Source organism: Rhamphochromis longiceps, linkage group LG14 (assembly GCF_057381845.1).
Source record: "Rhamphochromis longiceps isolate RC_006_pf linkage group LG14, R_longiceps_female_GT1.1, whole genome shotgun sequence".
Classification (NCBI taxonomy): domain Eukaryota; kingdom Metazoa; phylum Chordata; class Actinopteri; order Cichliformes; family Cichlidae; genus Rhamphochromis; species Rhamphochromis longiceps.
In genome coordinates, this window is record NC_140570.1 from 24,194,220 (window position 1) to 24,219,669 (window position 25,450).

At 42.5% G+C, this 25,450-nt stretch overlaps 1 protein-coding gene across 6 annotated transcripts in view; it reads right to left on the reverse strand.

The window, feature by feature from the left end:
- Positions 1–25,450, reverse strand: part of npas1 (neuronal PAS domain protein 1) — a 68,434-nt gene that overhangs the window by 24,472 nt on the left and 18,512 nt on the right. For 4 of the 6 annotated variants that reach the window (XM_085379392.1, XM_085379394.1, XM_085379393.1 and 1 more), the window contains 3 exons: positions 12,257–12,426; positions 3,164–3,331; positions 1,486–1,724 (listed from right to left, as the gene is read on the reverse strand). In XM_085379392.1, the coding sequence (XP_085235518.1) occupies positions 1,486–1,724; positions 3,164–3,258 (334 nt within the window). In that variant the 5' untranslated portion in view covers positions 3,259–3,331; positions 12,257–12,426. Of the gene's footprint in view, positions 1–1,485; positions 1,725–3,163; positions 3,332–12,256; positions 16,125–25,450 lie in introns of those variants that run through there. The other 2 variants (XM_085379396.1, XM_085379391.1) reach the window with 2 other exon arrangements.

Here is a 25,450-nt window from a genome sequence, read left to right on the forward strand (position 1 = left end):
ATCATTTCCCCTCAGTAATAGTAGCAATTATACAGGCTATATAATTACACTGTCCTCGTTATATAGTTAATTTCAGTAATTACAAATTGCACCAATAGTTTCCTCCCTCTTTTTTATTATCTACCCCCTCTCCTTCTCTTTCTCCCTCCTAATAGACACACACTCACAGACACACGCAAACACACAGTTGCGTGTCCCTAACTTAAGAGGACATCAATTTGACTTACAATAATTACCTGGAGTCTTGATCTGAGCTTAACCACTACTGCTACTACTCATCTAATCACAACCTGAAACCTGAACCTGACCTCCCCCTTAAATGGGTCTTCACTTTAAAATGACTATTATAGGGACTTTGCTTTTTTTCCACATAAGGAAAACATGTTTTTGGAGTTTTGTCTATAATATGAGTAATATTTATGTGCCTACACACACAAAAAACATAGATTTTATTCATACTCACTCTTGTCTATGTAAAATACTTGTATGATTATTTGCATGTGTGTTACAGGGGGAAAAAAGAAAACGCATGAGCTTGTTTGCACGCATAGACAGTGGCAGTAATTACTATTGTTAATAGGAGGCTGGATCAATACCCCAGTCCGAACTGAATTTTTGTGGCGTGGGGTGTCACTGTGGGTAGGAGTACGTAGGCAGAACAGACAGCTGAGGTCTGCTTCTGATTGAAACAGAGAAGTGAGTCGAAATATGAATTTTAGTGGTTTGCGTCCTTTGGGAACAAAGCAGCATATTTATCTCTGCTATATAATTTTCATATTGGCTGAAATGTAGGAATCATTGGCTGAAAGTGTTCCACATATGCGTGTTTAATTTAATCCTGCATATTTGCACATTGCTTTTGTCAAGGTTGAATTTTGTGAACAGATAACAACAACCTACTCGTGACATACCCAGAAAAAGTGTCAACACTTAACCAGTCATAGAGATATTTTCTGTTACCAGGATGTTTTTTTAAAATAAAATTTTAATTCAAGGACAAGACCCTCAAAAAGGCCTTAAAAATGTGTTATCTAGATTATCATATTTTAGGCAATTATTCACTAGTATGTCACTACTAGGGCATTTTGTTACTCAGCTGGAAAGCATAATACTTTTCCAATCCCATCCCAGGCTCTGAGAAAATGTTAACTTTGGTAAGAAGAGAAAAAGGAAAAGTACTGAGTCTACAGCTCTAAAACTCATTCAGTCTGGGACAAATACGATATCTTAATGCAAACACACTACTGCTACATTTGATGTTAAAGTCAAATAAACATAAAAAGTTGTTTTTAAGTTACATTTTTAAAAATGGTGCACCAGAATTTGCTTCATTTTCAATGTAAAACCCACATTTAGAAGGTTTAGATCATTGTACATATTTCTTTTAGTTGAAAACATAAAACCTAAATTTTCTTCGTCATCTTCTTTGTAATATCTCAGTCACAAAAACTTTTCTTTTCATGTGATTGCTTGTTTCTTGCTCACCTTTGCTGCAGTTGCTGTCTCCCTCCAGCAGAGGGCTCCAGGGTGGGTCCCCCTGACTGGCAAAGGTCCGCATGTGCAGGTAGCTGATGGTCAACCGGATGACCGAAGCTTTGTCCAGTTGGCTTGTGATGGCCCCGGGCAGTGGCAGCATCTTGGCCAGCTCAAAGAACTCGAAGTTCTCCTTCCCCCGCCGAGAACGAGCCGCATTGCGAGATTTCTCTTTACGCAGGTTCTGGAGACTGAGATGTGGACAAGAAGTCGGTATGAGGACGAACGGGACAAGGGCGAAAGTGGTGCAGAGGGTAAAAGACAGAAGTAAAATGAAGGAACAGATAAACACAGGGAGAAAGGATCAGAGGGGCTCACAAATCTGAATCAGCGCGACGTAAGACAAGAAAAACTGATGGGCTATCGCTTAATGGCCATTTGCTGACCACCTGTTGATTGATTCGTGCTCTGTAAAAATGACCTCAGCATCAGTCTGAAAAACTCATTTCATAAATACACATAATGGGAATGGCTCCTGCAATTCAAGTGAAACAATCTCCATTCTGACCCATCTCTCGCAGATTGGCCTGGTAATTACAGACAAACTCGCTTCTTTTATCGGGCAGAGTCCTAATAATGCCATTTGCTCCAAAATCCATATGTGAACACATACACACAATTTCTCACTGCCTATTTTTTCTTACTCTCCCTCGCTCTCACCCTCTCCTCTCACCCTCTCCTCCCCCGCCCCAGCTCCCCCTCTCATCTGGTCCCGGGCTAGTGAGCTGAAGCCATGATTGAGGGATCAATAGGCGAGGGAGGGGCAGAGTGACAGAGGGGGGCCGGGGCTCAGGTAGCCTGTCTCTGTGATTGGGTATTGACTCTCCTCAATGGGGCCTGAGTGGTGGAATTATGTTGTCACAGCCACTTCACAATTTGTGTCGGTGCTGCGCTGGGATAAAGTGTGTGTATGTGTGTGTTAGAGACACAGAGAGAGAGAGAGGAGAACCAGCCATTCTCCCTCGTGTCTGTGTTGTTGATTTTCATCCGTAGACAGACCACCGGGTGGTGTGTGAGTGAGTGAGTGTGCGCGCATACACGTGCGACAGAAGAAAAGAACAAAGGAAAGACGTGCGCATATTGTGCTTACATATGCTTGTATCTTAATCAGCTGACACAGCTGTTGCATTTCTCCCTGTTAGGTTCTAATAAGTGAAATCAGTGTGTGTGTGTGTGTGTGTGTGTGTGTGTATGTGTGGACTCATGCTGCCAGCCTGTGTAACATCTCATTATTATACTGCCTCGACCCCGGCCACTGAGAACAATCAATACACACACATTGATTCTGCTTAGTTTTTATATCCGCCTGTAAATTACTTCCCATTAATAATTCCAGCCAAATTTACTTAATCTCCCACTAAGGGTGGGGGACTCGCAACTCTGACAGGATTGGCAGGTGAACAACAATACAGGTGATATGTAGCACTAAGGAGAAAAGCGTATGTTTCTGGATAATGTTTCGTTGATAAAAAAAAAGAAAAGAAAAGCTTCTTCAGACTGTCAGTGAGTGCAAGGGTGTTAATGCATGTATTCCATCTTGCAGAGATTAATTCATGGGCATGCACGTAGGCTTATACAGTTTCAGCCTGTGTGTGTGCATGTGTTTGTGTGTGTGTGTGAGATGTCTCACCAGGGCAGGGTGGGAGGCTTGGCCAGTAGTCCTTGCAGGAAATCCCACTCCACACTCACACATTTCCCCTCACTAACAAATGGCATGGTTGCCATCCTTCCTCCAATCACGTGCCCACGCCGCTGTTAACGAAGGCTTCGATTGGCTGAGGACGTGATGGACTCAGACCTGGAGATTCACAAAAAGAAAGGAGAGAAGTGACAAAGAGACAAATGGGGGTGAGAAAAAAGAGCCAAGAACGATACTATCAAGAACTGCCAATGAAAGCCGCAATATAAATCAGGAACTACAGGCAGGAAGACGCATGGCATTTTTGGGTTGTTTCCATCAAAATTGATGGTTTAATCCCCCTTTTTTTAAAGAAACACTAGAAAAACTCTTAAACCTGCTTTTAATTTTAAGAAAACAATGACACTTTATCTCTTTTTACAGTTTCCATTCAACACTTTTAATTTGACTTTTGACTATAATTTGCATCCAAAAGCTTGGGTGAAAATTGATCCCATCTTGTGATATCTTACTGAAGGCAAGAGTGATTAATTTAAAAGAAGGGAAGAAAGAGATTGAGGCAGAGTAATTAGGTACCGTGTGTACTTCCCTACATAAAGGTCAGTGGCTGCTCCCAAGATAACAGACATAAGACAAAACACTAACCCTCCTTTGAAGTCACACTTACTCTGAAAATCACAGATCTCAAAATGTCTCCCTTCATCCCAGAGAGAATATTCAAACCTGTGTGTGACTCGCGTTTAAACCGAATATGTCTGAAGACAAAACACCCCGCCCATCCCAGATCTTTTGCTGCGTTGTGCCAGCTTCTAACACCCTCCTGCAGTAAAAAAATCACTTGCCAATATTCTTTCCTGTCCTCAAACAGAGCGCCGCTCCTCACCAGTTTCCCTCCCCTCTGTGCTGTGTTGACATTTAAAGGGCTGGTGTGGCCCCGAGCACCCCAGTGTCATGCCCTTGGGCCTGAGATGCCCTCTCTCTCTTTCGTTCTGCCTCTCACTCTCTCACTTCCTCTTTCTTTGGCCTGGCTGGGTCAGCACAATCATGTCAGTAGAGCTGTGCCAGGGCAAAAGAAAATGGATTATGTCTCGAGTTTGAGCATGGCTATGCTGACCTTGGCTAAGAGGGGTCAGCAGAAGCTCGGCAGGTTTGGCAGATATCATTTTGCAAATCTGGGCAAAAAGAGCCAACATTTAATGCATTTGGACAGAGTTCAAAGGCAGTGGAGTCAATAATCAGTTCAACAAAGGCGGAATAGTTGTTGAAAGGGAAGAGTGGGTCATCAACTTTAATAGTTTTACTCTGTATTTAGGCCGCAACAGTGAAGCAGAAATGTAAAACTTCTATTTCGAACATGCTCTGAGGTCAGTAATCCAAAGGAACTGAAGAGGTAGTTCTAGCAGGGAATATTTTGTTCACAATTATGCAATGCATGTACAAAAAGCATGCAGTAACAGTAAAGGAAAAGTAAGGAGATCGCTAGAATCAGCACGCTTTATCCTCCACTATGAATGCTTTACATCAAAATCCATGTAACTGCAGCTGAAATATTTCAAGCTGGATCAAACTGGGGACTGACCACCTGACTGTGGCTATAATTTATGAACTTTTATACCTGCAGATTGTTACTGCAGTCCAAGATGAAGCAGAGAAGGGCAATCTTATCTGTATTTATTAAAGACATGGAAGAATAAACTGGTGCTGTTCATACATTAGTGCACTCCTAATGTTAAATGCTCTAGCTCTTCAGAGTTCTTTTATGTGAAATCCAGACAATTTGCCTACAAATTGATTGCCTGTTAAGTAAATTTAAATCAGCAGGAAAGCAATAAAGCTGCAAATTTAATGAGTTTGGTTAATTTTCCAGATTCAACATCTTCCCTGGGTATTCGAATTGGCAGAATATTCCTAGCCTTAAGTTTTAAGGCTCGGGCTTTACTCCAACATAGGTAACCTACAGTATGTGTGTGTGTATGTGTGTATGTGTGTGTGTGTGTATATATATATATATATATATATATATATATATATATATAGATAGATACTAAAGTTACCAGCCTGCAACATTGACAGTCTTTTCCAAGAGTCTGCTGGAGAGAAGACAGGGTCGAGCAGAGGGCATTGCACCTCTGTCTAACAACTTCACCTTTGTCACCTTCTCCACCTCGCCAGGATAAATGCACTACATGCCAAATTGGGCTGTGTACAGTAGGACAAAGAGATCAAAAGGAGACACAGACAGGAAGCAATTTACTCTCAATTTTTCACCACGCACACAGGCGGAAGCCTCTCTTCAACCTATACCTGTATGTTTATCTCTTAATTGACCCTATCTGTGCTTATCTAATCTCTCCTTTCATCTTTCTGTCTCAAACTATCTCTCCATCTCTGTCTCTCTCTCTATCTGGGCAGACACACAGGGGCGTAATGGACAGGGACCTCCACAGTATTTATTCAATCAGCCTCATAACCTTGTCGCTGGTTGGTCGGCCCATTAATGCACTCACCCAAATAGACCCCGCCACTTTGACTGCTAATGCTCCAGCTAGCTAGCAGCACAACAGGCTTCTGAATGTCAGAAGTGTCATCTAGGCGGAGAGTGTGAAACAACCCCACTCGAGAGAAGCGAGTCAACTTATTCTGTCATGGCACAGTGGGAAATTTATGAAAAAGAAAAGTGTAACTTCTGAGAGCACTGGAAGTAACAAAAATAAAAAAAATAAAAAAATAAAATACTGTGCCCACAGCTGTAGAGATCAACTTGTATCAAGTGTGACCGCAGGTGTTCACAATGTTGCTGCAGTGCTCCATATTCATAAGTGTGGTGCATGTGTGCCAGCCTGAGTGTGTGCGTTTGAGACCCCTACCCTATAGAGCCGTGCACTCTTGGCTCAGCCTCAGCAGCAACAGAAGAGGAGGGCACTGCGGCGAGCGCTCACAGCCGCTGTTTGCAGTGCGCTTCTCTCTGGCTGCTTGCTTGGCTCCTGCTCTGTTTATTTTCAGCAGGGACGTTTAATTAGGGCCTCCAGCTGTCAGAGGTTCGTTAGCGTGCCCCTCCTTTCCCCGGGCCGCCCCTCCCCACGGGGAGTCAGGGGCATCAGGCAAATGAACACATTTAAGTCAAACAGCACGCCGACAGACAATAGCTCCACTGCCATGCCACCAGCTCCCCTAGGTAGAGACATGGTTGTTTTATGCCTCATCTCCCCAACCCCTGGGGCCCAATACAGAGGCTGGCCAAGACTGCCAATGTGGAGGCAGAGGAGTTCTCATTGCCCACTAGAGACTACATGCACACTGCACTCATGTAAAAAGGGGAAGAGCAGGACCGAGCCTGTGCGATTTATAGTTTACAATAAAAACAACAGTTTCAGAGGATTTTTCACAAATTTTGGGGATTAAAAAATATGTAAAATGTTGCTTTAAGGGTTGTATACATTAACAACACAGCAAAGAATTATTTTAGAAGAATTGTTTGCTCTGTACAGCAGAATAATGGTGACCTTCGCAAACAATCAAAGTCACACTCTGGGCTCCCTCCCTAGCTGGGCTGCGAGGACGTTAGTGTGTGTGAGACCCTCCCTTTGAAACCTTTGGACCTCCCTGTGTTTATAAGGAGACAAGAGTCAGTGGGAAAGTGGGAGTGTAACCCAGAGTGTTCAGGCGGTGCACCGAAAAACTATTTTATTTGTGTTAATTACCTTACTTAAGTGCAATTATTTTATTTCGGCTCAGAGTGAGAGTCTTTACTGCTGCTTTCCTGCTCTCTCTGCTGCTATTCCTGTAATTTACAAATGATGGAAAATTCTGAAAGATGACAGCTCTCATCTGCCATGTGCTCACAAGTTATTTTTGTAAAGCTGTAAAAAGCCTGGTGTTGTCTTTCAACCTCTCGATCTCCTCCGTTTTCATGCCCACAGCTGAATAAAAGCTTCCCCCACTTAAATACAAAAAAAAAGGTTTTAACATTCAAGGCCCATTTAAGACATATGCAGTTCAGTTTTCAGTGCAATCAAAATTTAACTGATAATGCTTTCTTGACAGCTCTCCTCTGTTCTTCATTCATCCAAGTCTAAAGGTAAAAGTAAAGTATATACACAGCACAACAGTGATGAAGCATTCCTGTGAATAAAATTTGATCAAATCGAGAACGTTCAATATCATGGAAGATGTAGAAAACACGGTTGGAAATAACATGAACAGAATATTTGATGCAGCTAGTTTTCTATCTTGCCTTTCATGTTGTTGAGTAGTTGTAAATGAGTGTCTGGAGTGTCTGGGGAGATGAAGTTTGGTATTCTGGTTGGAGGGCTGAAAACTACTTATCATGCATTACGGCCCTGGTTGGACCTCAGGATTTGGAAGTCAAAAGACTTTTTAATGTACAATTTTTCAGCTGCTGATCAATCGGCGGCTTCTGGACATGAAGATCTCTCTCCCTCCTCTCTCGCTCAGCATTCTGCTTCCGTATCGGAGCTCCGGCTCCAATTGACCTTGACGACTCTGGATGATTCCCAACCCAAGGTTCTCTCCAACTCTCAAGGGCCTTGGCGTCTGCAGCTACCCCTCCCTCACACACACACACCCATCCACCAATTTTGCCTCTCCCATCATCCTCACCACACATCCCTCTCCTATAACCTCTCCTTTGCTCCTCCCTGGCCCTTGGCTGGATCATTAATTATCTAATGGAATCAATATGGCCTTAGATTGGACCAGTGTGACCCCGCCCGCCCCCAGGTATCTCTGCGTTGATGAGGAGGAAGAAAAAGTGTTTGGAACGGGTGTAAAGGAATGATAATAACGGCACCGTGTGTTCGTGAGAGTGAAACACCATCGTACACAGCGTGGACTGTCCCTAAACTGAACGAATACAGAATAAAGAGATCAGCAATAAATAAATGATTGGAGAGGGAGAGGGGGTGGATGGGGAAGGCATGGGGGGATGGAGAGAGCATACGTAGAGGCAGATAGAGGCAAATCAGACAGTCAGAGAGAGAGGGAGAGTAGTAGTGAAATGATAGACAAATAAAGAAAAAGATGGAAAAAAAAGGAGAGAGAAAGAGATTTACTAATGTTCACCCTAATCAATATCTTTGTCTTTCTCCTCTTTTATTGCAGAAGGCTTTGGTGAGCGCTCTTTGATGTCCACTCCTAACCGGTGTGGAGATACACAGAATCCAATCCATGCCTGTCATAATTACCGTCTGACTTGGCCCCAAGTGTACACAAAAGGAGTGCTTGACTGCACCTGCACTGTATCAAATATGAAGCTGAAGCTACTATTACACAGAAAACCATATTTACAGCAAAAATGATGTATCCCCTGCAGATTGCTCTGCAGATTTATTTATTTTTTCATCATACGAACTGAATGCAATCCCTTTCTTAGTAATTCAATTAATGAAAAAGACCCGCCGTCTGCTGAGTCCGAAGGTCTACAGTCATATTGCTATAGAAGCAACCACATATACAAGATAATCCAAATAGTGCATGAAAGTATGTTATGTTTCAAATACTTTAGTCCTACAGTAGGAGAAAAACAAGTTCTAGGGTTAGGCTTCCCTGTTGGTAAAAGTAGTCTGCATATGGCAGGAATAATATTTCAGTTCCAATTTAATACACTAGATATTTAAATAGTGCACCAGAGCAACTACAAAGTATTAACAGGAGTACAAAACATTAAAACATGGATATGGCTGAGGGGAAAATGCAGTAAAAAAATTGCATTAAGTAAGTTAGTTAAAATGTTCCGTCCATCATTAAGTTAACCATCTTTGACCTTTATGATTTATATGCTTCAAACAGAAACCCCCGAGCACAAGGTTAAATAATAAATGCAGTCTATTCTGGGGTTAAATGCTCCAACATTAATGCTAGGGAAGGCTTGAGGTGAAAAGTGAGACTTCAAATACTTTTTCTAAAAAGAATGTCAGTGTGCTCACATGTAAGGGGAATACTGATAACATTCCCACATATTGCAGCGTTTCCTATTTTTTTCAAGCGCTCCCAAAATCTAAGCTAATAGTGAGCGAACACCAAAAGGGAGAGAGAAGGCAGAAACTTCTCCCTCTCGCTGTGGAAGAGTCAGGCAAGTGGATGCAGCTCTCTATACGGCTGAAGATGGTAAATCCACTCCCGCAGGCAGAGACCACATCAGCACTGACCTCCAAATAACCACAGGCCAGAGAACAGCACACAGGGTCACTCAATCTCTCCAACACACACACACAAACAGCAATGTGTGTGCTCAAACCAGGACTTGAAAGCACACTCTAGCTCTGCACACCAGCACAGAGAAGTCCACATGCTAATATAGACACATCAATTAGCATGGTGCAAATGTCAGAGTTCAGAGCACCGTTGAACAAGATGTGTAGGTGTCTGGCAGTACACTTGGGTGAACCAGGATACCCGCCGGGCTCATGCTATATTTCCACACAGATGCGTTTTTTTTTTTTGTGTACATTTCCAGATATATTTTGCGTAAGTTCTACTTAAACTATAAAGTAGAGATTGTAAAGAAAAAGACACGAAAGAGTGAGGATTTACGCTCTGAAGCCCACACCTGATCTGGTATTCCATCTAGAGGGAAAGTGTCTGCAAACGTGGACATCCATACATTGTGTGCATATCACTAAATAACTGTGTCTGCGAGTGTTTGCGCACAAAAGAGTGGTGGATCCCTTCAGGCTGGTGTGTGAATGACAGCAGGGGTTATGTAAGGAGCCACAGCGGGGCCGGAGTGGACAGTCCGACCGGAGATCAGGTCAGCAGAGTGTGACACTAAACACATCTCTCTGACACTGCGCTGACACCCTCTGTCACAGACCCACACACTGTCTGTCAACGCTCTTCACACATACACTGGCACGCACGCACGACGGGAGCTGGAAGTGTGTGAGCGGCTGTCTGTCAACACGCCACACACTGACCACGTTGGTGTGTGTCTGTGTGTGGAAGAGAGCAACAGAGAGAGAGAAAAATATCAAGAGAGGAATAGAAAGAGGAAGGAAGAGGCGAGGCGAGGTGTCTGTCTACCTGAGAACTTGTCAATGAGTCAAAAAAAGTGGCTGCATGCCTCTGTCTACTAACCAAGATAAATTCCTAAAATGCCTACCTGCTGTTGCGCTTCTGAAATGAGCAATTTTATCCACTCGTGTGATCATCGTTTATGCAAAGCGAACAAAGAAAAACATCAGAAATGCACGCCAGCCCTGATCTTTGATGAGCTGAAAAAGAGGTGATCTCAGAGCAGCCTTTATCACATTTCCCTGTTTCTTTTTTCTGCAGTCTTCAAACAGGGCTCTTACCAACATTTCCACTTTCACACAGTAATCCGAGTCAGCTTCTGTCACACAGTTGCCCTTTGGCATAAACTGCAGCTCCCTGAATGCAAAAGCCGAAGAAGAAACCTGCATCTGGGACTAATAAAAAAGGCCCGAAGGTAGGTCAGGACCAAAGCGTCCCGCACACGCAAGAAGTGAAACGGATGGGGAAGCTTGGTGGCTCAGTGGGTCGGGGTATAAACTGTACCGTGCTCATGCAATGACTCGGCCTGACCCTGCTTCATGTCAGTGTTCTGATCCAGTCTTTACTCATCTAATGCCGATTTTTTAAAAGTGGGGGGAAAAACTGAAAAATTACACCAGTGTGGACGGTAACTTTTTTTTTTTCTAACTGCTGGTAACATTTTGACACCCGAGTGAGGAAGTCTGCACTGAACGTACTTATTTGGTTGGATTTTATCTGCAGCACCTGCAATCTCAGCAGGTGTGGCTGCAAATGATGCTTTAGGTGGCGTACGAGACGGAGCAGAATTTATAACAAACACATGCCACTGATTTCAGAGTGATGCTGAAGGAGAGTATACAAAATAAGCACTCAAGGCAAATATCCGCATATGGAGGAGTGCAGACTTACAAACTGAATCTGGCAGGAAATCAAATAAATCCCATTTTTGCACTTGCCCGTCGACGCACATACTCATAAATGCGCATTTTTCTATTCTGGTAATCTGACTTTTTCTTCCAGTGACAAGCCTCTGAGCACAATAACAGAAAAAAAAATTATGAAAAAAGAAAAAAAAAACAAAACGAAAACACTCTGTGATAGTTTGTTATTTACTTTACAGCAGCAGTGAACACCGTGCGTTTGTCACAGTCATTCTGCCAATTTGGACCACCTGCTGCAAACACCCTGAAGGCAGCGAATGTTACCAAGCCAGTAAACTGTGACCAATTCTGCCTCTGCAGGTGGAGACGGGCAGGCAGCCGTTCACTCTGTGCCTCCATATCTCAAATGGCACGCACACACACGCGCGCAAACACACTCAAGCACAGGAAATCTGCAAAGAGGTGCACTCAGCACAAAACATAAACATGCGTAATTATTCGGCTTATCTGAAAAAATGAAGATTGGAGTGAAAATGCCTGCCAGCTTAACTGAACTGATGAAGAAGTTTGTTGGGAAGCGGTATGCTTGATGTGTATTAATATTATTCATAATAAATGTTATAAAGTTAGACTTTAAAAAAAAAAAGCATATTTCTGTGTTTTTCTTTTCTCTAACTAAATAGATTTAAACAAGCTGACACAGTACAAACAGACTCCAGTAAAAAAGGTTGAAAGGATACGGTCAGTTTTACCAATGTGTCCTTTTTCTATCTTTGTAATAACAACCACACTGATGATGGACTAATTTAGCAATATAAATGAAATCAACTAAAACATTTATCGCCCATCCTAAACGAGACTGGCTACAAATGTTATCACCATGGCTACCAAGCTTATCTTTCATCTAAAGGGGTGGAAAAGTACTTTTGAAGTAGATTTAACAAAATACAATAAAAGTTTGATAAAATTTAATCTTGTACAAATCATTTAAAAATCATAGCAAACACCAAACAAACAGATCAAAATTCAGTCATTTTAAACCAAATTATTAAATAAAAGGAGACACAGTTATTCCTTCTAGTCACAGAACTTTACAATGTGATCAGTGTGTGTGTGTGTGTGTGTGTGTGTGTGGTCATGCATGTGTATTCATTCTGACTGTAAGTTGTTAGGTCCATTATCTACTCACCTGACGGGCATTTCCAACATTCAATCCACCGCTGTCGACCTGATCCACTTTGTCTCCTTCTTCTTCCTCCTTCTCTTCTTCGTCTTCTTCTTCTCCTCCTCCTCCCTTTTGGTGCCCCTGCTTTGCCCTGGCAGTGCCCCCTCCCTCCACACCTCCACCAGCACCTCGAGCTTAAACACGGCAGGCAAACACTGAGTGTGTGAGCCAAGGGGGCTGGGACAGGGGCAGCGGCAATCCCCTCACTTTCACAAAAGCCGTGGCCGTGCAGCCGGACACATCGTGGACTCCCGTTGCACGGAGAGTGTGTGTGTGTGTTTGTGAAAGAGGGAGAGAGCGAGAGCGCGAGCGCGAGAAGGAGAGGGAGAACGTGTGTCTGTGTGTGTTTGTGCGAAGTGGAGTGAGCTAGCTGATGTAGCTCTCCTCGGCTCTCAGACTCACTTCACTAACACTCTGCTCCGCTGCTTCTTTGAGATGGACTCGGATTAGGACACAGCCAGTGTGAGAATCTCTTTCTCTCTCTCTCACTCACTCTCTCTCCAGCCAGCATGCTCCCTCCCACCCTTCCTCTCTCCCGCTCACTCATTCATTCTCCTTGCTGAGCTTCTTTCTTTTCATTTCCTCTTGGGAAAGCCGTGCACACCAGTTGTCTCTGCCTTCAGCTGCTCCCTTTCTCTCCCTCCCTCTCTCTCTCTCTCTCTCTCTCTCTCTCTCTCTCTCAGTCACTAGTAAATATAAAAGGCATGCTTGTACAGCCCCTCGCCTCAGTCTCTCTCTGGCTGGCTCTCCCCCCCTAACTCGCTGTGTCTCATGCTTTCGTTTATCCCCACCTCCATGTGCCCCCCTCACTTTCTTTCTCACTGTCAAAGCTGCCTTTCAAATGCTGATTAGCAGCCAGAGTAAAAGAGGGAAAGAGAGACGGAAAGAGATGGAGAGAGGATGACTAAAACAAGTGGGAGATTCCATCACATCCAAACATATTGTAATGACTCCCCGTCCTGTACATACACAAACACACACACACACACATAAACTATCCTCAGCTGAACAATAAGTAGTACCCCAGAAATTGTAAGTAATTTTCTCCAATATTTCACTGTTTTACACTAAACTAAACATTTTTCTGATGTTTACTTTTGACGTGTTCAGCTTTCAATTTTTTCCATCTCTAAAATCACGGAAAACAAACAGCTTAGGTCCTAATCAATCAAAGCTGCCACAAGCGTGACATCACTATTTTTTAAGATAAGAGCTACCTTGGCTAAGGTTAGCGAAAGATCAAAGTTGTGTTTAAAAGTTTGACTTGTTAAAAGAAAGACACGAACAGAAACGACACGCTTTCCTGATCCTGCTATTCATCATCTGTAACTATGTTATCTACTTTCGCTTTGTCTTTTAAGACATAAACCTCATATCCTTTACTTCACACTGTGATTAACTGAGGTTATTTTAGGCAAGTCACCTTCAGTGACTAGCAGAACCATAACACTGTTGTGGAGAAAAGCAAAAAAGGATGTTTTTTGGAAAGAATAGTTTTTATGCATGTTGGAATGATTACTTTTTTTGTTTTCTGATTAACAAGACTTTGGAGAACAATTAAAAAAAACCCAAAGAATTAATATTGTAATAGCATAGGGTTAAGGTTAGGCTCAGGGATGATGACTTAGACCTTACATTTTGTAAACCTCCATAAAGTTCACAAACTAATGCACAAATGAGCTGCTAAGTTCAAAGTATTTACCTTGAAAGCATACTGGAAAGCATAAACTACAGTGAGTACAAAAAAATAATTATTAGAATGTAATGTGTTAAATTTGTTTAGATCACAGTAATAAGGAAGGATTGGTCTGTGTTTCAGTTTGGTTTAGCTGTGGCCTGAGAGTGTGTGTAATTGTTTAGAGAGAAAGGAATTTATGGACACTGGGGTCTGGTGTCATAAATAAAAGGAGTCAGGAAGCTACAGTTGGGGGTTGCTGATGCTTGTACCTTTAATAAAAACTCCTAATTGTTATAACTTAGAAGTAGGTTCGCAGGAGACTCTCCACCTGATCTGTAAATGTAAGACAACAAGAGGCCAACGACCCAGTGGATGCAGAGTGGTGGTCTCAATATTTGTAATATGTTAACTCTGTTTTGTATGTGGTCTAAAGGAATTTGGTGTAGCTTGGGTGAGGTTACTTTTATGACCCCCAGGAAGTCACGTACGCAGACACACACACACACACACACACAGCGCTTAAACTGTTACACTCACACATCCACACGCACACTCACTCACGTGCACTCACACATACACACAGGTACGCACATACATTCACTCACGTGCACTCACATAGGCATACGCGTACGCGCACACACAGGCACTCACGTGCTCGTGCATACACACAGACACACAGAGTTTGCAGCACACCATGGGGGTTTTATGATGGGGTCGCTTCTATAAAGCTGGCTGTAACTAACAAAGGGGTGAAGATTTTGCAGAGGGACACCGGCCTCGTCTTCCCTTCTAGAAGATGCACGCTTAAATGAAGATGAATAAAGATGAATAAAGGTTTTGTGAAATGACTACTGAGTCCAGTGCCGTCTCTGGAAGCTTCGAGGAATAAAACAAACCGGGGTAAAACTGATTTTGCAACACTACATATTTAATCACATCTTACTCTACTAACACAGAGTAAGATGTCATTAAATATGTCTCTTGCAGGCACTCTTACTTGCAGAACTTCAGAAATATAAAAGTTTCTGGACCCTTTTAAACTCTAAAAGCTGTGATAATCACAAAAGAACCAATGATCATTTATTAATTTCACTCTAAAGTGTAAAAAAAAGTTTAAAAAAGCAAGATTTGAATTAGAATTATATTAGGAAGCTTATCCCAATATTACTTCACTACAAGACTATCGACTGCTTGTTTTTGGCATATCCCATTTAATAACAAAATCAGAATCAGAAAGGGGTTTATTGCCAAATGTTGAGCAGGTTTACAACATTAGGAAATTGCTGCGGTGCTTCAGTGCAAACATAGTGTCATAAATAGCACTTAAATAGACATGAAAAAATAAAAGTAGGGATAAGAATCATCACCTGTCTGCAAAATGAATGATTAAATTAAAATAAACAAATAAAAAAGGCGGACTAATTGAACCATCTTGACGGGTTGCCAATCATGCCAAAAGTTTGGTCAAATTTTGAGGTAAACATGATCATTACAGGCATTGTGCAAAGGCAAATGAAGACGGAAGTAGGCCTATTTTAAAAGGGTATCAGTTATACTCTACCCTAATACCTCTAAAACCTTACTTTCTGTTATATATATAATGACCCTGGAGGACGGGGCTGTGGCCCCCCCACACTCCCTAGCAGATCATTACATGGAGAAACCTTTGGAATGCAAGCATGCTGATCCACACAGGTATGCACACATGGGTATTCACAGACGCGGACTAAAGCTTTCTTGGCTGCTGCCTCAAAGCACACTGTGCGCTGTCTATCTTGCGTGCTGCACAATATCGTTTATTATTTAGTAAATATTGATATCTATGACTAGCTAGTTTATTGTGATGGTGCTTTGTTTTCTCTATTATTATGTTGCTCTTTGTTGTTTGCTGTCTCCTCTGTTTGTTTTTTTTGTTTGTTTTTTTTTTTCTCCATACAGGTGACCCAGGAGTTCTTTTTTTTTTTCTCTCTCTTCCCCCCCCTTCTCACCGTCTCTTCTCCCCTTTGGTTTTCTTTCTTTCTCTCCCCCTCTTTCTCTCATTCATTCCCCCTGTCCTATTTATTAAAAAAAAAAAAAAAAAAAGACAAAGGATGAACTGAAGCTCTGCCATCACGTAATGTCGCATACTGCTGTTTCTGATGTCATTTAACAAAAAAAAAAAAAAATAAAAAAAAAAAAAAAAAAAAAAAAAAAAAAATTATATATATATATATATATATATATATATATATATATATATATATATATATATATAATGATGTAAGGTTGGATTTCCAAACTAAAGACAGACAAAATTTCAAATAAAGAGGTGAATGTATCTAATCCCCGGGCTTTCAACTTCTCTGAAAGGTTTTCAATGCTATTTTTTCTACTTTCGTGCTGAGGAGACATAAGCACATCACAGACCTCTTCTTTTCTTGTCTTTTGCTCGGTTGTGGACAGAGACAGGTGCAGACAAGAACAATGTGTAATTATGTCCGCTATAATTTTTGATCTCTTGCCTACAATCATCCATAGAAAACACCAACAATCAAACAACTCCTTTTGAGCAAGCACTTGGCGACACTGGGAAGGAAAAACTCCCTTTTAACTCACGTTCTCAGGGATGTACTATTTACCAAACAGAAACATCCTGCTGTTATCTGACTGTTGCAAATCAGGCTTTGGCTCAACATAAATGTATAGCTCAAGACGCAGTGTTACTATCTTTAGAGTTTGAATTTGGTAATTCAACACAGACAAAAGAGGGAAATGATGTTCAAAAGCACTGGTTTCTGCAAAGCCTGACACTCAGATGAAGAGCTCGGAGCTAAACGAGTTTGTTTAAAATATGTTTTTACATTATTGTTTAAAGACGCAAACATAACAAACAAGGATATCGAGAGGTCAAGTTGAGCATTACAGCCCCCACTTTTAATGGACTGGGCTGTCATGAGTATAGTCCTCGTCTGTTCTCCAGAGTTGACCAATCACAGCTGCCATAGACATATAACTGATTTGAACAGATTCTCACAAAGATTTGAAATATTTAGCCAGTCAGCAAAAGCCTGCTGCCTTCTACTCTGAATTAAATAACACCTTTGATGACACGTAGAATAGAAATACTTTTTTTTTTTAAAAGTACAACGTCCAAAAATTGCAACTGAGGGCACTTAGTTACATACAGCTACTGTCCATAGTCCATGCATGCTAAGACTAACAAATCTACACACAGAGAGAGACAAAAACACATTCAATCAAAGATGCAAACATATACCTGAACAAATAATCACACTCAGAGACTCACTCAAGCACTCTCTCTCCCACCAATCTCCCTCCCTCCCTCCTCCCCCGTCCCCTCTCCTCTATTCGTTCCCCTTGCCCTCAAACACTACTCAGAATATTGATACATCACCCCCTCCTCCTTCTTTTTTCTCTCTCTCTCTCCCTCTCCCTCTCCCTCCGTCTCTCTCCCTCCATCACTCACTTTCTCTACTGAATACTGATAGGCTGTCTACTCCGTGGTCTGAGTTTCAAATCTCTCCCTCCCTCCCGCTCCCTCTGTCGCTGCACCCGCTGCAAAAAACAGCAACATAAAAGAGGAAATAGCAGAAGTTAATGCACTGAGGTAGACATAAATTCAGTTAAGTACCATTTCAGATTATGTCAAGCTAAAAATGGGCTTAACATTGTGGAAAGGGGGGGGGGGTTTGACAGAGAGAGAGGAGGGAGGAGGATAAGTGCTGCTTTGGTTGGCTGTCTCGCCAGCGGAAACTGGCCGAGTGGCTCGCAGCACAGTAGTGAACTGGTGGCCGGCGACAAAAGGGAAAAGACGTGTGAAAAGTTCCGGCAAATGAAGACGCATTCAGTGGTTTTTGTCTGACTCCCCCCACCGCCCCAACCTCATTGTTGGGCATGTCGACTGTGGCGCGGACAGGGTGGGGGGAAGAAGGGAGTGAATGAGGTCGTCAAAGAGTCCCAGAGAGCCCCCTCTACCTCACACACACACATGCAAACACAGACACACACTCACACACAACATCTTGAAACAGCTGAGAGCAAGAAAGCGCAAGAATTAGTAAAAGAAAGAAAAATGGCACATACTAAACTGTCCTGCTTTTCCTATGGATGGAAAGGTGGCAAGGCCTTTCAGACTATTGGTGTATCTACAACTCTGAGTGTGTGTAAGATTAAGTGTGTGTCTGCGCGGGAGAGAGCTGTGTGTGCCTAGTCTCTTTGGAGGAGGTTTTCTGTCTGCATTAGAAGTGCGGCGCGTCTGAGATGCTGGTAGAGGGAGTGTGTGATTTTGTCCTCCAAGTCTTCCCCAGGCGTCCTTGAAGGAGAGTTGAGGGGAATATCTGACTGTGTGTGTGTGTGTGTCTGTGTTTGTGACAGTGAGCCCTCACAGGCTGAGTTTAGCACCAGAGGCTTGCCTCGCAGAGCAGCATTACAGGTGTTCCCTGCACAAATCAGGGTGCTCCTGGAAATAAGATAAACCACAACCTGCAGCTGGAGAATTAACACGGCCTGCTGAATGAGAAATGTAATTAAATCAGGTGAATAAATAAGACTAAAAATGGGGGAAAAAATCCTTACTCAGTGTGTTTCTGTAAGTGTGGGCCTTCACATGCAAGTGGTATAGCGTGTAATGACTGTAGCAGTCAACAAGACAGTCACACCCATGTCTGACCTTGTTTCTCCGCCTGTCTACACATGCTATCGGCTGTGGTAAGTTCGATGTAGTGACAGTAAACTGCCCTTTCAGGAAAGCAGTGCAGACAGGTTAGTGATAAAGGAAATATCTTGTAAGGGGGGCTAAAAATATACCACATGCATTAAAAGACCAAGCTTTTTTAAAAATCACGAAAAACTGTTGTTTTTGCTGTGCGCAATAAAGCACCAGGAAGGTTGTGGAACTTGCATGAAACACTTTTGGTACTAAAAGATCCTAAGTGTAGCAAGAAACTATCCCCCATTATTATAACAAAGTTCACACTGGCCGTACAAACACTGACAGCAGCCCATTCTTTCATTTTCATTACATCCTATACCTTAGGTGCACAGATGCAACTTGTGGAAGTTTAATGTGGAAGAAGTGGTGAAAAAATGGAGCTAAAAAACTAAAACTAAAAACTAGATAGAGCAAAACATGTCAAATTAACCGGCGTGTTAGCTGTAGTAGTACCAGCACCAACCAGTAACCAGGCCTCACATTTACAGGCGGCTGCTGCTGCTAGCACCCACTGTGGAGAAGTCCAGAAGGAGGGACAGCAGTCACAACAACAGAGTGAGGTAGAGAGAGAGAGGAAGGTGAAATTAACGTGTTAAGAAAATAGATGGAGGGATATAAACAAGGAGTAAAATGCATGGGTGCTTTCACTATGAGCCACTGCTAACAGATAAAGTGCAGCTTTTAACTGTCACATGCTGCAGTCCAGCTAAGAACTAACCTAACAACAGCAGCACCAACCAAGCAAAATGTCAATATCTCTCTCTTTCAAAATGTCCTGATCAAAAGTTTTAGACCATTTGAAAAATAACTGCAATAAATTGGATGCTCAAAAAAATGTTTTTTCTCACTCTCATTTCTTCTTGCTGCACGTTGAAGTTCTATTTGGAATCTCGTTAAGATCCAGTCATGCAAAATATGATTTTTCAAGTGGTCTTAAACTTTTGATCGGGACTGTAAACATGTAATGCCAAAGGCCTGCTCGGTTTAACAAGTGGCAATCTAAGTTACTGTTGCCTTCCCTTCAGCTTGAAACATTCTGGCTTCACATTGATGTCGGAGGTCTTTGTCCTGTGATCTTGGACATCAACGAGGCACTTTCAGCTGGAGAACTGCTGCTCATTGGATATTTTCTCTTTTTCAGACCGTTCCCTATCAACCTTAGAGACTGTTGTGCAGGAAAAGTCCCAGTATATCAGCAGTTTCTGAAATACTCAGACCTGCCCATCTGACCCCAACAACCACAGTATCATGACACAGTGTGTAATAGGCATGCTGGTCCACTGTGTCCATTTGACACTTTACCAGTTTCAGTATGTAGCAGTAAGCTGCTGAGATATTTTATTTCAGGCCAATATGAAAATAATCACGGGAAAGCGCTTAAACGGACATTACTGACACATTTACATGTAAATCCATATTAGCTGCCTAGCTTTATCATTTCTGGAATGTACTTCTTACCTTCCTTGCTCACTAGAGACTTCTTCCCTTTAAATATATTCTCTCCTCCTGCTGTAACTTCTGCATGCATGTCCATTTCACGTTTTGGAGAGACAAAGCGTGAAATAGACACAATGGACTGGCGTGTCTATTACACGCTTTGCTCTGAAGTGTCACAGAAAGCCACTATTCTTCCCTATTCTGATACTCAGTGACTGTATTGAGCTCCTGCCATGTGATTGGCTGATTAGACATTTGAGTTAACAAACAGTTGAACAAGTGTACCTAATGAAGTGACTGGTGAGTATATTTTCTGTTGCCACATTTTTTACCTGCAAAGGTAACTCTAACTACTAAATAAGTTTGTTTATTTTAACTAGTGGGAGGAGTAAACTTATAATTAAGTACACTATATTCACATTTACTTATTGCTTATTCCTTATTTGAAGCAGGAAAGGAAGGAAAGTGAGGCTACAGAAAAGACTAAAAGCATAAACGCTCGTTCTTAACCCAAAATCTGACTTGGCGTAAAAACTCTGACATGAGATGCAGCTGAAATTTATTGGGAAATAAAAAAACATCTTCTGTTCGGGGATCATAGGTGACGACTATTTACTTTACTTTACAAAAAGAGAACTTATGGCTGCTATTTAAGCTTAGGTCACAAACAATGGGAAGAAAACCTGTGGCGGTTTTATGTTAAAGACAGATGAGATTTATAACGTGTCCCCTGACCTAACACACCCTACTTTCTGTTTCCGTAGAAAGTAAACACAGCGAAACTGGCAGCAAAAACACACTGCGTCTGTGCGCTGAATGAAAATGAAGCTGTTCTGCTGAAAACTTCCAAAAATAAACCAACCATATAAACAATGAATTTCAACATACCGTATCTAAATGTGCAGACAATGACTAATTGTGTGATCTTTAATGATTAATCAACAAAATGCACCAGATAAATAATCTTAGATTTTTTGGATAATAGTCACCTTCTGCTACTGATCATAACTGTTAAAGCAAAATTATAACATTCCAAGTCTTGTTCTAAGTAATTAAGAGGTAGTTTCTTCATGACATTCAAGTAGCAACTGTTAAAGTGGAAGTCCTACAATTGAGCACATAAACAACAGTTTACTGGTGTTTATTAGACCAAAATGACACCATTAGGTTGCATTTTTCCCCTTCCCTATACAGCAGCGCATAAAAGGCATAAAAGGGTGTTTGAAGATAACTGCCACAGAGTAGATAATATTCCAAATCTATCAGACAATAATTCTTTGAGGGCATGTGGCCATTAAGGAGCCATTTCTCCTTTTTGTTGAATATGCTCCTCCATATTTCATTGAGTTGCATATCTGCCTCTCACACTGTCTGCCTGCATCGCTATTCTCTATTCAACAGTGACCCATTGCTCCCTGCCATACAATCCTTCACCTTTCTGGGCTTAAAAGTAATTACCACTTTAATTTGCTGTCCGCTTTTGTGCATGCCTGAGTGTATCTGTAACTGACTGGAGTGCCTGCTGTGTGTATTAATGTGTGCGTGAGGGGGGTACATGTATGCATACAAGAGATAATAAAGGGCGCGTATTCACATAAATGTGAGTAGAGGTGAAAGAATTAGTCAATAATTGATTAAACGAACTGACAACACTCGATAATTAATTGTTTGTTTCTCAACCATAAATAAAGCCACTGTCTTCCATTTTTGCATCTTAATTGTGATGATTTGCTGCTTCGGTATTTCACAAACAAGCGTAAGACATTGCGACTGATTCAAACAATTAAATGAAGCCCCCAAAAGGTGTGCACATCTTTATGTTTTCTGAGTAAAAGCATTAATGTTTTGCATGCATACGTGTATAAGTGGTTTGCACAGATCCGTGATTGGTGAGTACCTCTGCAGCTATTATTTGCCTTGATAAAATCAAAATATGTATTCACATGCATGACTGTGAATAGCTGTGATTTTCTTAAATATAGAAGTGTAACAAAGTGCTATTGACGTGTGTGTGTGTTTTTTTAAATATATGAGTGCTGGTGTGTGTGCGTGTTTATGGTTAGCCTCCCATTGGCCCAATTACTCCACAAGCAAAACCCCAAAGCTTCCAATCTCTCCTCTAAAATCCCTCACCCCTCTCACCTCACGGTCCCAGTGGTAGAGCCTCCAAACACCCCAACCTTCCAAACCCGCCCCACAGCCCCGCACGGCCAGATTGTCCATCACAATACACCCAACCCTTTGCAGGACCTCCACCACCTCCACTGTACTTTCTGCTTCCCTTCCCTCCTAAGTCACATGCAGTCATCACCGCTGCTTCACCTTTCTCCTCTTCGACAATCATCTTGTATTTCTCCTCCTTGATTTACCCTGTAAACTCCTCTTTTTGCCCCCTCTTCCCATCTGCCCCTTCCTCACGCCTCCATTCTTCCTCCTCTGCCCTCCCCAGTCCCAGGTGAGCTGACGACACAAGGAGAGCAGAAACACTCTGCGAATATTAATGGTTTGATCTGAATATTAATAAAGCTTGCATCTTAATGATCTATAGAAAAAAAACAAAGAGCCACAGTCAGGGCTATACTGCCTGTATTCACACACACACACACACACACACACACACACACACACACACACACACACACACACACACACACACACACACACACACACACACACACTCATAGGCTTGCGCATACATGCAGACACACTGGGCTGAACTATCTGTCCTGCACTGTGTAGATTAGTTAAAACAGGGCCTTATCCTCCAACCTGCTGTTTAAATGCTGAGCATCACGTTCAAGACAAATGTGTTGTCTTTTTTTCCTCCTCTCAGTAAATGAAGACACCTCTTCTTTCCCACGTCCTTCTCCTCTATCTCCTCCTGTTGCTTTCTTCATTTTCTTTTTATCTGCTTCTACTCGTTTAGTTCAGGCAGCCCCCACTCCTCCCTCTACCTCTCACGGTTGCCCCATTTCACCCCTCCTCCCTTCCTCTTTACCAGCACTCTCCCTCTATTCCCCCCCCCCCCAACTATCTCACCCTCTCACGCTCTATCACTTTCTCACTAGATTACCCCATCTCTCCCTCTCTCCCACTCCCAGCCTCACCTACTCGATATTCCAGCCTTGTTCTCCTGCAGTCTCCAGCACAACTTTCTGACCCACTTCCTCTCTCCTCCCTGGCCCCCTGATCAAAGCCTGCAGGACGGCATCGCCTTGGGCAGAGGAGAGGGAGTGAGCGAGATGGGGGGATGAAGGGATCCGAGCTGGGGGAAGAGAGAAAGAGACAGATAGAGAAAGGATAGAGCGGCACGAGAGAGAAGGAACAGAGAGATCACAAGGACAGGAAGAGGAGCCAGGTGCCCTCTCAGCCCAAGGACAAAAGCTCTTCCTGGCTGATCACACACACACACGCGCACACACACACACACACACACAGCAAGCCTGTCAGCGCCGTCACATCTGGTCGTGTACGTTATGTCTGACGATGGCATTGACATTAATGTGGTGTGATAAAAAAATACTGTGTTTTTTTTTTTGGGCCATTTTTGTGTGTTTTTTTGGGGGGGGTTTGCGGTTCGAATCCCCAAAACAAGTCAACTTTACAAGTGATGGCCATTAAAATTCAACAGGATGTTTAATAAATTACACTTTCAGATTACATGTTGTCCAATCTTGTTATTCTGTTTTGCATTCAGGTGCGGCACAGGTGAGTGCACTGACAATGTGTATCTGTATCTCAGCAGGTGTCAGTCAGCCTGCAAACTCTCCCTCCTATTAAGTCATTTTTATCTCAGAACAATTGAAAAAAAGATCTGCGCAGATAAGAATTTCAAATATGTTGCACAATCAAGTCATATTTTTCTTGATTGCGGTGCAGCAGCCAGCCCTCTCTCCTTTGTTGATTTTAAGAAACGTGCACTCACTTCTTAAAAGTGAGTACAAAAATTTAGTGCAAACTGAATTTCACTGACATGTTCTAACACATTTTTAAAGCCCAATTTTAAAATAGCCCTTTTTTTTTCCTGCAGCGCACAGCTTCCTCCTCTGTGGAGTCGTTATAATTTTAAGAACCTGTGTCTGGCTTTGAGATGTAAGATCTGTCCATCCCAGTGGCCGTGTCGGTGGGGCAGCTGGGGCGGGCAGAAAGGATGGAGGAACATCAGCCCATTTGTATCCAGAGCGAGGTGGCGTGTACTTTAACATTCCCGGCGCATCCCGACAAAGAGCACTAATTATAAATAAATTAGGGACACGACACGGTGTGCCACAGGGGGACCAGCAAGAGCAGTCACAGAATAGAGAGACTGATAGAGAGAGAAGAGGCTGCGTAAAAGAAATGGAGAGAGTTAGGAGAGAGGGAGAGGAGAAGACAGAGAAGAGCAGACAGGAGAGATTTGGCAATGACATAGAGGAGCAAGTAGGAGAAGAAAGTAGATAAGAAAATAGAGGAATGGAGCACGGGGAGGCCTGGGGATAGAGAGGAGCACAGAGAGGAGGAGTGAATGCAGGAGGGTATACAAGGCCTGAATCCTCAAAATATAGCTTGAACATACATCTGCTGCCAAAAAACTGACAAGATTCTCTCTAGATGACGGAGGCAGTGCAATATGTTTGAACTGAGATAGAAAAAGGTGGCAGGGAAATTAACAACCAAAATGAAACCGAGGGGGAAAAAAGAAATAAACCCAATACCACATGAACTGAACAGTAAGCGCGAGATGAGGGAAAAAAATACTATCCTCCATATCTGTTAAGAAATGAGTTCCTGTTATTTTAGAAGTAAATAATATAAATCTGATGAAATAAATACTACACAATAATCATAAGGTTGTGATATCGAGCAGAGTGTTCTACACACACTGGTAGTCAACACTCCCTACCTGCCACTCAAGCTTATCTGAGATGACTTGTCAACCAAGCAAGTGCATGTCAAGAGACTGCTGCATATAGTGTGTGTGTGTGTGTGTGTGTGTGTGTGTGTGTGTGTGTGTGTGTGTGTGTGTGTGTGTGTGTGTGTGTATATGGAGCAGGGAGATCTGTTTCTTTGTGCCCATGTGCATGTCGTTTTGTGTGTTTGGAAGCGCACGCATGCTCTCGTCTGTGTCTGGGTGTCTTGCGTGTGTTTAGCTAAGTGTGTGCATGTGCACAGGGAGAGAACCTCGCTGCTATCTAAATGGATCGCACTTCAGAGCGTGCCACCATTTCTCAGAACCTGCCATCTCCACGCAGACAGACAAACACACCGGCGGACAGACCGCGAGTGTGGTTTTTCGTGTCGGGGCGTAGAGTAAGGGGTGGGGGGTGGGGTGCATGCTCAACCCACTTGCTCC